The following is an 18,889-nucleotide window of genomic DNA, read 5'->3' on the forward strand; positions in this document are numbered from 1 at the left end:
TGTGATAGAAAATTGTGTGTTTCATGCTAAAGTCAAGTATATTTTGTTTCATTTGAATACTAAGCATCTGCTCTAGGAACTTCTATTGAAGGATCAAACAAGAAGATCCAGGATATATAACAATAGTGTGCCAGACATGGATGAAGTAGATGATCTCCAAGCCTAGATTATCTAAAGACATACGAGAAAAAAGGCAAAAGAAAAATAAGTACTCTGAAGGCAAATCAGAGCTGGACAGACACTTGGAAAAAGCAATTGAAAAATTTTATAAAAATTTTGATACAATCAATTGGCGGAAGGTGAATTTTTCTAGATTTTCGTTGTTTGTTTTATGGCACTAGATTTATTAGTTATCCCTGACTCAACTGTTATACCTGAATATGCTTTTACACATCTTTGTCATTGTGTATGTGGTTTGTGCATGGAAATTTAAAAAGCTTGAAGAAGTAGTAGTATTGACTCATATTTCTATTATTGTTGCTTTAAAATGATATATTGTTCATTGTTCACAAAGTTATTCTTATTTCATTGCTAGCAAACTTGTGTTAAAATAAATGAATCTGTTCTTGCTGATTGAAGAGGTAATCCATCCAAAACTCAAGTGTTAAAAAAGGCATGAAGATGAATTATATAATTTTCCTGTCCTTGTTCTGTTTATAGCATGGTCAATGCATATTTGTTTTGTTTTCATCTATTCCTGAATATGTGACTGATGTGTACTGTTATGTGTTGAATTATGCACTGTGGTCCTTTGGATGTGAACTTCAACGTTGGGCAGGATTCTCATAGAAATAGAAGCTTCATGTGCCATAAATATGTTGGAAAAACCTTAATTGTCATGATAACCTGAGTGCCTGCAGTATTCACAATAACCTTTAGTGAAATGTATGACAATTTAAGACTTAATGTTCATGTAAAGGCCATGAACAGAGATCATACCTAAAGAGGAAATAAAGAACAGAGATCATACCAACAAGTCAAAAACATACCTTCTCCAATTCCTTGATTCCCCCAGCAAAATCTTGCCACTCCAACAACGCAAGCCCCAACATATAGTGTGCCTGCAACTCAATCAAGGAATTCAACTTAAGTTCTCAACCACCAGAGTAACTAAATTATGGCCATAGCAAACATTCAAAGATAGGATAAAAGAACAAATTGCGAAAACCAACCAACAACTTAGTTATAGATGAATATCCTTGTATTCTAATTGATTGAAATGATAAAAGCTCTATATAACAAGGCTTGAATTCCAACACAATGATTGTTATGATCAAGGTTTTAAATACAAGTTTGATTTGGGTTTTGGTAAACCATTGGACTGGTATTGGATATTACACTGATCTATAATGTATCATTGAAAAATTAATTAAAAATATAAAAAGATATATGTACCAGTATAGATTATATGCTTGATACTGGTACTTGGTCGGACTTGTAAGTATCAGTTGGTTTGTATAAACCTTAATTCTGACACTATAGGAGCACTTTGATAGTTTCTCTCTGTTACTATTTGATGTGTACATAGCCAATGGTAGGAAAAGGTGCTATAGAAGGCTGTAAAAGTCTCAATAGCAGCACTAACATCAAATCAAGGACTGTCGTACCACCCAAAATGATACAAAACTGATGGTACATTTCAGTCCACGGTACGTGGACCGCTCCATTTGATCATTAATGGCTGGATTCTGCCTAAGGACCAGTACATATCACCCAATCCACTAGATACGATTGAAATTCGCTCATTACCGACTTGTATTGATCATTAATGGTCGGATTTAGACCATATCGATTCAATCAGATCAAATCAGGGGTCCTCAATTGAAGGTATTATACTCTTTCTATGTTTTAGTTATCATTTAACATAATTAGATGCTTATCATTCTACAAATGGCAATAGGTAAAGGTGATTAGTGTATTTCTCTTAAGATTAGGATCAAATAGGTCTACTATCTTATTTTTAGGCTCAAATTAGGGTTAATTTTGCCTAATCACAGCTTGTTAATGACGATTGGTATCTTTCTTTTAAGTTTAGGCGTAATTAGGGCCATTATCTAACTTTTAGGTCGAAATTGGGGATAATTATGTCTAATCACAGCTTGTTAAGGGTGACTAGTGTGTCTCTCTTATTTTTAGGCTCAAGTCTATTGTCTTACTTTTAGGCCCAAATTGGAGGTAATTAGGCTTAATAGCTAGTGCCTTTGTCGTAAGATTAGACACCATTAGGTCCATTATCTTACTTTTGGTCCAAATTAAGAGTAATTAAGCCTAATCATGGCTTGTCGTTAGTGTTTCATTATAAATTTATTTGTTGATTAACGATTTTCCTCGTATTTAATATGATTAAATTGTAATTAGAGGCAATTAGTGTCATTTTTCATACTTAGACCCAACTAGGGGCCATTAGCCAGGCTTAATCACAGTTTCTTATTATTTGTTTCATTATAAATTTAGTTGTTTAAGAATCTTTTCTTGTATTTGATATTTTTTAAAAAAGAACGGAAGGAATTTCTATTACATCAAATGGCGTACATGATACTCACATGTGAACTCATGCTTGAGACTTATCAGTTATCACTTGTGCAACAATACACTAACCAACTCAAATGATGAAATATGATTAACCAACTCTTGTATTTAATATGATTAAAGTGTAATTAGAGCCAATTAGTATACCTAATCCAATTAGAGGCTTTAGCTTAATTAAGCTTGTTATTAGTTGTTTGATTCAAGGTATATAATTTCGAATAATACCGGGCGGTACGTACAGGTCCGTCAGCTTACCGATACACGGACCGCCAGTTACCGGACGGAACGAAATAAATAAATAAATATATATATATATATATATATATATATATATATATATATATATATATATATATATATATATATATATATATATATATATATATATATATATATATATATATTTATTTATTTATTTATTTATATATAAATATTTTATAAAAGGCGATGTCGTGTCGCCTTTTTCGGCGACGTTGCCTTATATATATAAGAATATTTATATATAAATATAATCTTATATATATATATATATATATATATATATATATATATATATATATATATATATATATACACCGAACGGTATACCGCTCGGTATACAGTTTCGTACCGTACCGAGCGAACGTCGAAACTCACGGTACGGTACGAAATTGCATACCTTGGTTTGATTAAGAATTGATAGGTTGATTAAGGATCTTTCATGTATTTAATATGACTAAAGTTAAATAAAATCAATTAGCGTTATTTTCTTACTTTTAGAGCCAACAAAGGATCATCTAGGCTTAATCACAGTACAATTCTTTGTAAAAAAATGATCCCAAACCAACAATCAAGCGATTAGGCTTGAGAGCATACTCGGGGCTTGGACAACCACCATCATTGGCAGTTGCTACGTAGAAAAAGGCTACAAGAAGAAAATTTGAAAAACTATGGAATAATATAGGTTTGCTATGCAAGAACTAGTTTATGATAAATATGAGGGTCATGGTAATGATATCGACCCAGACCTTGGAATTGGCATCCCTAGCTCATCGAAGCATTAGCATATATATTATGTGACTATGAGACATCGATCAAGCAACTCACAATAGAAGCATGGCAATGACAGCAGCACTAGACCACAAAGACTGGATAGGAGTGAGGTTGCCAACTACCCCAACTCAATTGAGTAGAATCAATAGCATGAGATAGGATGGCTTACAAGGTTTCATGGGAGGCTTTGCTAGGAGGAACACCTAATATTGTCGATATTGATCAGTAAGCTTATCCACTAAAAAAACAAACAAGGATTATTGATGCATATACAAAGGAAAAAAGTGGCATATTGGCAAAGTCATTACCAACTGGTTTAACTTTCACATTATTCTAATGCTTATATCCAAGTTCCAATGCTTACAAATGCTTACATCTAGGTTCCAATGCTTATAGAGTTCAATTCAAAAGGCTGGCATAGGCAATTAACCTCCTACATCGAAGGAGATACATGGCGTATATGAGTTGCAAAACTAAAAGATTGGATAAAATGAGCATCGTCGACTTCTTAATATATTGAAACACAAGGGTCATCTTTCACATGTCCGTTAATGCATCAAATAAAAGTCAAGATGCGAACTACATAAAGAACCAAAAGGACACTATGGTAGAGGAGATTGACTCACAATATGTTGTGCAAATTATTAACAACAATGTAGTAAATTTCAAGAAGTTGGATTTGCAATCGATAGATCTGAAAGGATTTTTTTTTTCTTTTGCTCCAAATGCAACATACTACATAGACCTCATTATCAAGGATACTGGTGAGCTACAATAAATAAGAGGCAAGGCACAATCGATCAAGAAGTTTATCTACAACCATCACTAGATACTACAACCATCACTAGATACACTCCTCAATGTAAAAGTACACAAATAGAAGGATCCGCATCACTTGACTTGCAATGAACTTTATCATTTTGAAGTCCATTCAACAAAAGAGACATGGATTAAAGGCAACATTTACATCACAAGAATAAGTTGATTCTCATTATTCGAATTCATCGAAAGGGGAGAAAGTGGAGAAGTAGGATTCAGTCTCTAAGATTATACTCATGGTTAGAGCCACGATTTGGAGACACAACCATAGGTAACCTAAAAGTGGTTGAGCTACTTTAAGGCATCCTCCACAAAGTCGATTTGGTTTACTTGACATATATATATATATATATATATATATATATATATATATATATATATTGATTTCGACAGAAGAGGAGGTTACAAAAGCATTAAACAATGAGTGGAATACTGATCAGTATGTGTAGGACCCATATGGACCAAGATATTTACAATGCAAGTATGTTAAATGTCGACTTCAATTAGAATTTAGATAATCTATATTAATAACATGTTATATTGACCAAAATAAGTCGTTTGTCTTGCAATCTATTACCTAAATCCTAGTATTATAGCCTTGTCACTTCTTTAGATATGTTGCAGACACTACATAATGTTATATATAGGCTCCTACCAAAAAGCGACAAGGTGTCGGATTATTCTCTAATAATATAGTTATATTGTGTCGATTATAAATTCAAATGATCATTAATGATTTGTTATAGTAATAATTATATTTTCCTACATCTGAATGGTGGCTATAATTTAGAGAGTCTGTGCCCAATCTAACAAAGGTTGCAGCATATGTGCTTTCATAGATGATGGTATCGAGTGAATGTGAATATAATTGGTCAACGTTCGAGTTGATTCATATGAAGGTGTAATAAACTACCATATAGATGGCTAGAGAAGCTTGTATATATGCACTACAATAAATGTTAAGACTGCAATGCGCCTGGCGTGACAAGGAACCAAAGAAGCCGCCAAAGATAGATCCTTTTGATCTCCAATTCTATAACAAGGATTCTCAATTGATGCTAGAATGAGTCGAAAGAGCATCTACCTGGGATCCTTTACTCGATGAGGTGGGTGATAAGATCCTAGGGTTTTATCATAGAAGAAAGAGGGGAAAAGGGGATGATTACTTCGGGGGGATCAGCCTCCTTTTGATCTCCAATTCTATAACAAGGATTCTCAATTGATGCTAGAATGAGTCGAAAGAGCATCTACCTAGGATCCTTTGCTCGATGAGGTGGGTGATAAGATCCTAGGGTTTTATCATAGAAGAAAGAGGGGAAAAGGGGATGATTACTTCGGGGGGATCAACCTCCTTGATCACTTCGAGGGGATCGGCCTCCTAGGGTTTGTCAAAAGACTGAATAATATTTCATTGTCTGATTTAAAGAAACAAATACATCCCTATTTATAGAATTCCACCCCGAGTCCATCAGGAGTTAGACTCTTAATAATAATTAAATATTAAATAAACCCCTATATGACTCTTACTAAACTAAACAAACTCAATAAACATCATTCAAAAGCTCAAAAAATAAAAGAATCCTAACAATTCCTCCTTTAAATCAGCCTTGTCCTTAAGGCTGAACAACATCAAACTCGGGAAGTTTCTCTTTCAGCACTTCAGTCACAGGGTATTTGCGGCGCATCACAACCTGTTGATCAAGTAAGTATGATCTCCATTTCTTGATAGTGTAAGCAATAGGTCGGCCTTTCGGTGTAGTAGTCATTGCAGTCTTCTGAAGAACCCTCTCCATCCAATGGCTGATGGCAGTTGTGACCTTACTTTCATGTCTTCCCTTTATGATCATTTGCTTTCCATTAATAAAAAACTTCATGATTAGTTTAGAAAAATTCCAAGAAACATCACCCAGGGTTGATAGTCATTTAATTCTAAGCACCACTTCGAAATCTTCCAAAGGTAACAAAAAGAAGTCCACAAGCAACTCTTGGCCTTGTATAATCAACTTTATCTTCGAACATTTGCTATCACAAGTTAAAATTCGTCCATCAGCGACATTTACTTCGAATTTGTTACAGTCTTCAATGTGATAGGCCAATCGGTCAGCAACCTTACTGTCCATAAAATTGTTAGTGCTACCAATATCAAAACTGTAACATGCTTATGTTCCAAAGTTCCTCCAACTTTCATAATTTGCAGGTTAGAGTAGCCGGCTAATGCATGCACTGTATGTATGATAGGTCCAACATCTTCATCAGAGTCCATACCTTCAGGATCAGAGTCCACATTGCTAGCTTTTGGTTCCTCCCCAATTGGTTCAATCATCAGAAGTTGCCCTTGTTTACATCGGTGCTCCCTACTCCACTTTTCATCATAGTGCCAACACAAACCTTTCGCTGATCTTTCTTTGAGTTATTCTAGGGTTAGTCTTCTAGTGTTAGGGTTCCGGTTGGGAATAGATGGGGCGGGTGGCTTGTTGATCATATGTTTGTTGTCACTTTTGTTTCGAAGATTTTCCCTGCTGATTTTTTCTTCATGTAAACGTGCAAATAATATTACGGCTATCATAGTGCAGGGTTGGCGAGCTTTGACTTCACACTGGATATCTAGATTAAGTCCTTCGATAAATGTACTCACCAGTTGTCGTTCGGACCAATCTCTGGCTTGATTTGACAATCGTTCAAATCTGCTTTGATATTCTAACACTGTGGAAGTTTGACGAATTTTAATGAGCTGCCCATCAACATTCTCATATTCAGATAGTCCAAAGCAAATAAGAAGTCCTCTCTTGAATTGCTCCCACGAGGGAACCCGATGGCAAGTTTCGTACCAATCATACCATTGGATTGCATCTCCATCTAGTTGGATTAAGGCTATTTCCACCTTCAATTCTTCTGGGGTTCTATGAAAACGGAAAAATATTTCTGCCCTAGAGATCCAACTGGTCGGATCTCCATCTTCCCATCTTGAAAATTTCACCTTCATGCGTGGGTAGCTTGTGCCCTGTTCTTGGTTTCTTTTTCCTGTGTCTCCAGATCGGTTCAATGTAAGACTTGAACTTTCATCTTGTTGAAGTTTGTTGAAGCTCTCCAGTATGCTCTTTTTGAAATCATTAAGTGTTTCTTGCAGCCGGTTTTCAATTCTGGTTTCCAATGCTTCGATTTAGGCTTTTACTGAGTCGTCGGTAGTCATTGCGTCATACTGCAAATCTGTAATCTCAACTCTTGTTTCTGATGTCGGGACAAGGGCATCAACACTGCCCTATTTGGTGTTGTTGCTGTGACGTAGTCGATAGCAACACTGTGGGAGTGAAGGGTTGCTGCGAGGATACGGGGATGTAACTGCAGTTGCTACGTGGGAGGCAGCGATGCTTGCTGCGGTCGCTGCGTGGAGGGATCGCTACTGCTAAGGGCTGGGAGGCAACAATGGTGGTGCAGCTGGGGGCAGCGCCGCCAAGGGCTCGCCGCTACGATGGCTACGGCGGTTGAGGACTAGGCTGCGGCGGCGCGAATGGAGGGAAGCGTTGCCCTGTCTCTGTCGCATCGCGAAAGGAGGCGCTGGCGACGCCGAGGGATCGCGGGCGATTGAGGAAACTGCAACGGCTGCGGTGGTTGAGCACTAGGCTACAGCGGTTGCTGTCGATGCCGGCAGCGAAGAGGGGAGGAAACAGTGGCGGCTGCAGCGGTCGTGGTTGCCTTGTTTCGGTCGCTGCGAGGGATGGTCGAGCGACTACAGTTGCGACCCAAGAGGAGGTAGCGATGGTGGTGCGGCTGGGGGCAGCGTCACCAATGGTAGAAGCGACGAGGGGGGTGGCCCACTGGCCAGGAAACAACGATCGTGGCCCTTCTCGCCCGAGTAGGTTGGGGCAGCGAGGAGGGAAGGTTGCTAGTCGAGGAGGAAATAGCGACAACTGCGGCGGTCGTGGTTGCCCTGTTTCGGTAGCCGCGAGGAGGGATGGTCGAGCGGCTGCGGCTGCGACCCAAGGGGAGGCAACGATGGTGGTGCGGCCGGGGGCAGCGTCGCCGACGGTAAAAGCGACGAGGGGGGTGGCCCGCTAGTCGGGAAACAGCGGTCGCGGCCCTTCTTGCTCGAGCAAGTTAGGGCAGCGAGGAGGGAAGGTTACTGGCTGGGGAGCGACGGCGGCGGTGGAGAAGGGGAAGCGGTGGTCGCTAGTCGGGAAGTAGGGGTTCTTTCTCAATCGAGAAGGATTGGCGTGCGTGGCTACCGGCTTCACCCTTTCTCTCTTTTTTTTTTTTGAGATGATGATAGCTACGGCAACACTACAGCGAGAACGCCAAGGATCGCCGCTTTGATATCAAATGATAAGACCCTAGGGTTTTATAATAGAAGAAAGTGGGAAAATGGGATGATCACTTCGAGGGGATCGGCCTCTTAGGTTTTGTCAAAAGACTGAATAATATTTTATTATCTGATTAAAAGAAATAGATACATCCCTATTTACAGAGTTCCACCCAGAGTCCACTAAGACTTGAGACTCTTAATAATAAATAAATATTAAATAAACCCCTATCCGACTCTTACTAACTAAAAGAACTCAATAAACATTATTTAAAAGCTCAGAAAATAAAGGAATCCTAACAGTGGGAGTCCCCATGTTTCTCTTGTTTCATCATTAAGGCTATAGAAGAAGAGGAACAACATCTCAATAGCAAAGTTAATCTAGTAGGGGTCGTGGCACCGAACAATGATAGACATTTGCCTAGCATAGGAAGGGGAAGGAGAAAGCAGTAGCATCGACTCATCTATTGGGAAGAATTATTGGGCAACAGTTTTAATCCGATGACAAGACAACTCCCTTACATTCAACACTCCATAAGATCCATAGAGATAGTAGTGAAGTCAACAGTAGTGCCCTGACCTATGATGGTGATGGCGATGACCAATCAATTGTTCCATCTACTCAACCTCAAGGTGAGGCATGGATGAAGCAACACTTTACACATACCGCTAAGATTCAGATTACAGAGAACAATGTGTTAGGTTTCGAATTTTGATAATGAAATCAATTGATAAATTTGAGGAACTAATGTTATTAAAAGTAATGCAAAAAATACTTCGTCTAAGGATTCGAACCATTTGAGGACAAAACTTCGAGCCGAAGAATCAAACAGTATGTTGAAAGATTGTCATGTAGGGAGTTGGATATTGAACCATGTCGAAAAATTAAACACCATGCCAGAGGTTTGGCTATTATGTCAAAAGATCAAAAATTGTGTTAGAGGATCAGATGTCATGACACTGCTGCGGAACAAAGCAATGAACTAGTCCTAGACACTACTCCAGAGGCCCATCCAACCATGTGACACCCAGGTAGCTCTTGGGTGTTGTATTGGCTGACACTCCACATCACTCTATGGAGCTAAAAACCCCCAAAATGACTGTCTGGATGGCCTGTTTTTAGAAAGTTTTGTCTCTATACGACGATTCCATACAACCTGCGTTTATATGAGTAAGACGACTACAAAAATCAACCAAAATAGGACTGTCAAGCCTACTGCAAGCCCTCTACATGTTGTACGAAGCATGAACAAAATTGAAAGACACAAACATTACATTGAACATCCTTTGTACAAATTTGTTCATGGCAACTAGTACCACTATTTTAAGGTATTTATTCTTTATTTATTCCATCTTTTAAGATGCTTTGAGCCTATATATATATATATATATATATATATATATATATATATATATCATTAGCTTCGTGAGTTGAGGTAAGTGCTCTCAAGAGTGAAGCTCACCTTGTGAGAAGTCCTCTTTTGTGTGATAAAGTTTGCTCCATGTTGAGAAAGGAATGTTTCAACTTTCAAGTGTAATCCTTATCCTGAACCATTAGAAATTGTAATAGATAGCTGATCTTGACCCATTGGAAGGAAAGTCGATGGCCTTAAGAAAAAAGATCAAAGTGTTGAATCTCGGATTTTGATGATGAAATCAATTGATGTGTTTAATCTAATATGCATTTTAAGTGACGTAGGACTAGCTTCGATCAGAACAAGCAAAACGATTAAAGCAGGAGGAATTAGACGTTGGGTCAGAGCAAACATGTCAGTAGATTGGACGTCGGGCCGGAAGATCGGTCGACGTGTCGGTAGAAGTCTTCATGCCGTGAATTCGAGCATCGGGCCTAGAAGAGCAAACATTACGCCAAGGAGATCGGAGTTGCGGATTCAATATACCGATTGGGCAAAAGGCCGCAAAAGAGGACGATGTGCCGAAGGATCGGACGAAGCGCCAGATGAATCAATGATATGCCGGACAATATAGGATTTGCTTGTAATCGTTTATGTCTAGATCGAGTTAGTTTAGGTCTAATTGAGTCGGTATTGGGGTGAAACAATGCCAACTCAATTAAGGGTCAATTGGGCCTAAATTGGGAGTGATTTGGGCTCATTGGGAGGCCCATTCAATGACCCAAATGTTGGGCCAGGCGGTGACACTGCTAGAACAGGCGATAGAACTGCTTGTGAGTTGGAAAACTCCAAAAACTCGATCTCCGAGGCTGTCAGGCAATGATACCGCCCAATGACAGTGTGTCAGGCGATGGTACCGCCAGACTGGGCGATGGTACCACCCAGTGTCAGGCTGCAGGCGGTGGTACCGCCCGTATCCAGAAGACTCGGAAGTTTAAATTTTTGGCTCCATTTTTTAAACCATTTGGAGCTTATAAATACCCCACTTGGCCAGCAAGAAAGGAGCAAGAATTCTAGAGAAAAAAACTGAGTAAACTCTTCCAAAACTTTGAGTTCCCTCCTCCTAGTGTTTAGAGTTAGTCTGAAGGGAGGTGTGTGAGGGAATAGTTGTAAAAGAGTGACTTGTAAAGGTTATCTCCTAAACCCGTGAAAAGGAGAAAGTGTTATAAGAGGATAGTTGGTCATCACCCATTGAAGGAAGACCGATAGTGGATGCTGGTAGCCTCGACGGAGGAGGAATCAGGAGTGGATGTAGGTCACGACGACCGAACCACTATAAATCGGTTTGTATTTCTTTTTGAGCAATTTACCTTTACTGCAAACTGTTTTACTTCCTCATTACTTTAGTTGCACATTCTTACGAGCGTTTTCAAAGTTAAATACTTTCCAATATCGGTTTTATCGAAATGAAGATTTTTCAAAACCGACGTTTTTATCAGTTGCACTAATTCACCCCCCCCCCCCCTCTTAGTGTCGACTCATTCCTAACAATTGGTATCAGAGCCTGGTTTTTCTCATTTGGTTTAACACCCAAGAGAAATGGCTCTTTTCGGCTTTCAAGAGGGTCACTCTCTCATTCATCCTCCCATGTTCAATGGGATGGACTACACATATTGGAAAACTCGAATGAGAGTTTTCTTGCTTTCTTTGGATTTGAATTTATGGAATATTATCGAAAACGATTTTCAAAGGTCTAACCATTGGAATGATTTGGAGAAGAATACTTTTTCTTTAAATGCTAGAGCTATGAATGCTCTATTTTGCGCCTTAAATAAAAATGAATTCAATCGGGTTTATACTTACGAAACGGCTTTCGATATTTGGCACACTCTTGAAATCACACACGAAGGCACAAGTAGGGTTAAAGATTCTAAAGTTAATCTTTTGATGCGTGATTTTGAATTATTTCGTATGAAATCAAGTGAAACCATTAGAGACATGTACACCCGTTTTACGGATGTCGTCAATGGTTTAAAAGCACTTGGTAAAAATTTTTCGAATCTTGAACTTGTTAATAAAGTTTTACGATCTCTTTCTAAAAATTGAGATTCGAAAGTAACTACAATACAAGAAACAAAGGATTTAAATAAATTTTCACTTGAAGAAATTATCAGATCTTTGATGACCTATGAAATGACTTATGTGGCACTTGAACTTAAGAACAACCTTCCAAAGAACAGGAAGGATTTGACACTTAGAACAAATAAAGACCACTCGAGTGAAAGCTCAAGTGATGAGGACTTTGAACTCTTAACTATAAAGCTTAAAAAATTCTTAAAACAAGAATCAAAGAAGAAAAATGAACCTAAAAAGAAGCTACAAAAGAAAAAAAAAACACTCAAGGTGGCTTGGGACGAATCGAGTTCATCCAAAGATGAAGAAAAAACCAAGACGAGGTGACAAACTACGCCTTAACGGCTTTCGACGACGAGGTAATCAAAATCCCCTTTAGTTTATTTTGAAATAACTTGATGCTTTTTCATGAGTTATTTTTTTTAATTAGTTAGTAAAAAATAAAAATAAAAATACAAAAATATATCTTTTTTTTTTTCGGCTAATTTTGAAAATAATAATGAAAATTACATGTTTCATGATAAAGGAACAAAATGTTAGATCTAATGCTTATACACCTAATAAGATTAATCTTATGTATGTTTTTAAGAAGCAATAATGTGTATCTTAATGATTTCCATATTGCTTTTCGATTTTGACTAAAAATATTTTATGTTTAATGAAATCATACTTGATGATTTGATGATGCATAATGATTTGAAATCCTATGTTTTTTTAATTACGTGTTATACTTTTGATCTTTTATCTTTCATGACATGATTCCTTTGTATTTATGATTTGTATATCTCATGATATGATTGAATCATTGATGTAAAGAAGGAAAATACAATACCAAAACAAACAAAATGATTTTGATTAAAAACGTTTATGAAATCATGCTTGATGAAATAATATAATGATGAATTGAAATCATGCTTAATAAGTTTATATTTCGAAATTATGCTCGATGAGTTATGGCTTATTGATCTTTGTCGTAATGAAAGTTGCTTTTTCGATTTTAAACATTGATGCATGTTTTTATTTGGCATAAAAATTTGGGCATGCTTATATAAAATCAATCATGTGATATTGAACGTAAATCACATAAATTGAAACGCGTAAAAAAAGAAAATCTTTCTACTTGAAAATTTTCTTTTTCTCTATCTTATCAATTTTTTAAAAAGAGATTAATGAATCTATTTGTGTTATTTTATGAATCTCTTGAACTATTAAAGTGAGGCTCATTCAATAACCCAAATGTTGGGCCAGGCGGTGGCACCGCCTGTAAGTTGGAAAAATCGAAAAACTCGGTCTCTGAGGCTGTAGGCGATAATACCGCCTAGTGTCAGGCTGCAGGTGGTGGTACCGCCCGTACCCGGAAGACCTAGAAGTTTGAATTTTTGGCTCCATTTTTTAAACCATTTGGGGCTTATAAATACCCCACTTGGCCAGCAAGAAAGGAGCAAGAATTCTAGAGGAAAAAACTGAGTAAACTCTTCCAAAACTTTGAGTTCCCTCCTCCTAGTGCTTAGAGTTAGTCTTAAGGGAGGTGTGTGAGGGAATAGTTGTAAAAGAGTGACTTATAAAGGTTATCTCCTAAACCCGTAAAAAGGAGAAAGTGTTATAAGAGGGTAGTTAGTCTTCACCCATTGAAGGAAGACCGATAGTGGATGTTGATGGCCTCGACGGAGGAGGAATCGGGAGTGGATGTAGGCCACGACGACCGAACCACTATAAATCGGTTTGCATTTCTTTTTGAACAATTTACTTTTACTGCAAACTGCTTTACTTCCTCATTACTTTAGCTGCACATTCTTACGAACGTTTTCAAAGTTAAATACTTTCCGATATCGGTTTTATCGAAATGAAGATTTTTCAAAACCGACGTTTTTATCCGCTGCACTAATTCACCCCCCCTCTTAGTGCCGACTCATTCCTAACACAAAGATGAACCTACGTCGAGATAACAAAACCATTATAAGTATATTTATCTTTCTCATTGTAATAGATAGCTGATATTGACCCATTTGAAGGAAAGTCGATGGCCTTAAGAAAAAAGATCAAAGATGAACCTATGTCGAGATAACAAAACCATTATAAGTATATTTATCTTTCTCTCTTAATTGTACTTATTTGCTTTATTCAATTAAATTTCATATACTTGCCTATTTACTTTATCAAAATTTTAAAATTTATTAAATTTTGCATATGCACTAATTCACCCCTCTTAGTGTCATTACCAATCCTAATACGAGGATCCACATATATCGCTTATGGTCAAAAGGATAGAGAAAAGGGGAAGGCAATCGATGATTTGAGCAGACGTGACAAAGCCTTTATGATGTCGACACCAATAGTAGCCTATCACATTTGTAGTTCTGATAGTAACTTGTCATATTCATAGTTTTCATATTATGGAGAATCCTACCAAAAAAATATATACAATGATAGTTGGTCATTTTTTTTAATCTAATCATTCTTGAGATAAAGAGCACTAGATCTAAGGTGATAAAAGTTTCAATATACTCCAACCTCCCCACCCTACATGTCATAATCGCCACATGAGGCTCCTCAGACGTGTTAGCAATGACCATCAGACAACAATGACTATTACCACGTCAATGCATCAACGATACACGGTTTATCTATATAATATGTCATTGGAGCAGTTTCAAGATTGGGTTAGACTGACATGTCATATTAATATACAAATTTATAGGATCATTGACCCTAATCCACCAGTTGTGGAGCCTCGTTCATATTGGTGGTAGAAGTAGGTTTATATAATTTACTTTTGTCTATTATTTAATTTGGTTGAAATCATAAAGTTTCAACACTTAATACAACATTTTAACTCTTTATCTTTCTAGGTAAGTCAAGATCAATAAAAGCAACTTCCCACTATGGAGGACTATGTGACAAAGTCACTCCATGATGATTCAAAAAAGATAAATTCACTTTCTCATCCTAATAACCTATAAAAACTACTCATTTTGTCCTTATTTACACTTTATTCTTATTTAAATAGAATTAAAATATCATTGAATTAGAATTTCTAGTTTTTTTTCTCGAAGACCGATTTGTATCACATACCGATCTGGTCCAGAACTGATACCACCAATCAACACTATATGGTAGACCTTGTGTCAAACTTATAATACCAAAATGAATCAAACAATTTACTGTAACAAATATATAGGCACTAAATGTACCTAGAGAATGTACCACAAAAGTTTTATGTAAATAAAGATCATACAATACCAAAATATCAAAATGCAATATGATTATCAATAAATGTACCAAAATTATCAAAATATGCTTTGCGGCCAATTTATTATATCAACATAAAAAAAGGTAAGAAATATAATAAAATTAGAATCAAATAAAGTTGATTTTACCCGAGAGGGATTAGAGATGGATAAGTGATATCATCATCCATTAGGAAATATACAACTTGCTTATCTTGACTTTGGCATTTTTATTTGAGTAAAAAAGTTCATTTTCTTTTATCATACTACATAGAGAGAATTTTCATTAGATAGAATGGTAAATATTGGTCCATAGCCTAGTAGTCGCTATAGCAGTGGAGTGCTCTCTATAAACCCAAAATGCTTCTTGAAGGTAAGTTTGCACGTGTGCATGCACTAGAAAAAGAAAAAGATAAAGAAAAAAGAGACGAAATCAATACATCATGCAAACATAAAATAGAACTTGGACATCATCACCTCCTTGTTATCAGATTTTAAACTACCTTACTTGCATACCATATGCTATCCTTTTCTGATCCCATCTATTTAGAAAACTGTTATTTGACATCGGCAATTCTAATCCCTACTAAGAAACTAAGTATGATAGCGAAACTATTAGTTTTTTTTTTCCAATGCAAAACTATTAGTTAAGTTATACAATTAAGATATTCAGGAACCTAGTAATAAATAACACTCCCATTTGAAAGATACAATAAAATAATCTTACACCAAAGGTAACAAGCTTTCTGAAGTGCATTGCAACGCCTATCTCCATAAACTACCTACTTTTCAATTTTTTATTCTTCTCCATTACATGTACAACCTCATATCCCTAGAAATGCTATGACAGGGTGCACCGTCTATCTCCCATGTTCTGTTGAACATAAATCACCATCCAATATCTTCCTTCCACAAGAGATGAACCAATTGTCCTATTTAGCAGCAAGTAATATGCATTCCTTCCAAAGTAGGAAATCATCTACAAAAAGATGAAAAAACAAGAAAGAAAATCACAAAGGTTCATGAATTGGATCCTCAATCTGTGGCCCTAAGTTCTACTAGTACACAAAAGAAAGAAAAGGCAAACTAAGTTCCATATGTTTCTAGGGAACCTAAAACTTAGACCAACTTGAATGATCATTTCTAAGGCTGATTTGTGAGTCTTACGGAATTCCTAAAAAATTCCATGGAAAGCCATAAAGAATTATTACAATTTACAAACATGATTTCCTGCTTTGTTGCTTCGTAATCATTGCTACAAAATTTCCATTAAGTAAAAATATAGATGGTACTGTCAAATCAGACGCTGTGGAACAGGTAGTGATCTCAAAAGTAACACAAAAAACAATAATTTAATTATCAGTGATAAAAGGGAAACAAAAGAATTTTGCTATGCTGATATCTTTAAAACAAGCAAGAAGAAGAGAACGTAAAAGGGACATGATAAAACAGTCTCTCTGATGTATTCATGACATAGCAAAACAATAGTTTTCTAAATACCTTTACAATTTGGAGTTTCAACATATTGTCTAAATCATAATTTCTCACATTGGACACACTAAGTTCTATTTAAATATAATAAATTCAAAACCTTTCTCCTACTATTGGTTCACTAGGTTGTGCTTAACATTGTTTTCAGCAAGCAACGGAGCACAGACAAAATTGTTCTAGTGGTTCAATAACTTAAGAATTCCCAATATTTCCATCATTTTTCGTTTAGGGAGGAAAGAAAATCTTCAACTATATGCCAATTGGATGGTTGGCAAATATATGGGATTACATAGAAAAGATATAGACTTAATCTCAGGAGAAACCCAAGTTCAAAAGAAGAATTGTGATTATTGTTCAAGAAAATGATCAAGAACAAGCAGCATACAGCAAGATGAATCACAATTAATGTCCAAGAAAATGGTCAAGAACATCCCCAGCACAGCAAATCTAAAAGGATCGTGAAGATTAAGAGGAGAAAAACAAATGCATGTACCTTAACCGAATGACTATCCAGCTGAAGAGCTCTTTTACAGTCCTCTTCAACCTTATTCCACTCACTGCAATCCTCGAAAAGCAAGACAGTCTAATGTTCATTAAGATAACTGATCCAATTGATACAAATAAAGAAAAATAAGCATAGAGTGGCTGTCACAAACTTCCGCTTCCGGTAGCATAGCGCTCGGTTCGTCCAATAAACCGCCACATTAGGGCACAAGGTAATAGCCTAGATTGTCAAATCACACAATCAAATTAAAACCAATAAACGCAAGAAAACAACAATTTATGAGGCAATATTCTAACATCAAAAAGAAAATCAATGCCAATCGTTCTCTCTTTTTTTAACAACTAAAAGAATCAACGACAATAAACAACAAATTGATTGCAATCAAAAGGAAAAAAGCAAAAGAATCTGAATTTTAGAGAAAATTCAAATTCGCTAGCCATTAATAAGAACAAAGGAGGGGCGCGACCAAAATGATCGGACCGACTAGGGTTAGAGGGGCACATGTGCCAAATTATCCTCGCGATAAAGAGATCAAGAGTGGGATGCATACCTCGGTGTAGGCGTCGATGGCGGCGCCGAGGCGTTCCTTCTTGAAGTAGCTGTTGCCGTCTTGCTTCAGGAGCTCCGCCTGCCTTGCCACGCTTGCCGGCACCGGCGCCATCGTCCCGCCGTTCGCCTTCCGCCTCTCTCGATCCTTGTTCCGTCGACACCCTTTCGTCCCAACTCCGAAACTCGAAAGAGGGGAGACGAAACGACCCGCAAGAATTAATAACGCAAAATGGAATTGCGCAAATAAAAGGAGTTCATGGGTGTTACTGCAAATTTTATTTTTCCCATCGCCTATCCTTCGAAAAATTTTCCACATACCCTTTAACTCCAAGAAATAAATGTTCATGTATTTTCTCATATACCTCTAGTAATATACCTTATTTTAAAACTTAAAAAACATTATAATAATTCAAAATTTAGCAAAGATAATATTTTATAAATTAAATTTTAAAAAAAAAAGATACTTTTCATAATTGCGGGATTTAGATGATATTATTTTCCTGGTCAATGGTTTAAATGGGAGCCTGGAAGATTTGACCTGCGAAACTTTGTGACGACATCAGTCAAATATGTCAAACATTCATATATTTTATTTTTCATATAATAATGCAGTAATGGATAAGGTGCTGCAGCGGTGTGACATGGAAAAGAAAATGATGCATTAAAATGGAAGAGAGTGATCGACGTGTCCAAAAAGACGCAAATATGAGCATAAGGAATAATGGAAAGAGTTCGGCATGTAAAATAGGTAGAATTTAGTTTAAAAAATAAATGTTTATTTCCATCATGAGATTATAAAAAATATTTTCCTTTAAAAACCCATAATCTTCTCAATTAAAAGTGTCATCAACCATTCTCTTGTGTTTTTCTCATTTTTTTGTTAATTCACCCAATTGAAACAATACATTCACCGACACTTTTAATTGAACGTGTTTAATCAACACAAATGTCG

At 36.7% G+C, this 18,889-nt stretch overlaps 1 protein-coding gene across 2 annotated transcripts in view; it reads right to left on the reverse strand.

Moving 5' to 3' along the window:
- LOC135599128 (E3 ubiquitin-protein ligase CHIP-like) overlaps positions 1-18,132 on the reverse strand; it is a 35,220-nt gene extending 17,088 nt beyond the window's left edge. For both annotated transcript variants that reach the window (XM_065093889.1, XM_065093890.1), the window contains exons 1-4: positions 17,939-18,132; positions 17,540-17,607; positions 17,377-17,440; positions 990-1,061 (exon numbers count right to left, since the gene is read on the reverse strand). In XM_065093889.1, the coding sequence (XP_064949961.1) occupies positions 990-1,061; positions 17,377-17,440; positions 17,540-17,607; positions 17,939-18,049 (315 nt within the window). In that variant the 5' untranslated portion in view covers positions 18,050-18,132. The remainder of the gene's footprint in view (positions 1-989; positions 1,062-17,376; positions 17,441-17,539; positions 17,608-17,938) is intronic.
- Between the last annotated feature and the right edge of the window lie 757 nt (positions 18,133-18,889).

The sequence above is a fragment of the Musa acuminata genome, chromosome BXJ2-1 (genome assembly GCF_036884655.1).
Source record: "Musa acuminata AAA Group cultivar baxijiao chromosome BXJ2-1, Cavendish_Baxijiao_AAA, whole genome shotgun sequence".
NCBI classification, from domain to species: domain Eukaryota; kingdom Viridiplantae; phylum Streptophyta; class Magnoliopsida; order Zingiberales; family Musaceae; genus Musa; species Musa acuminata.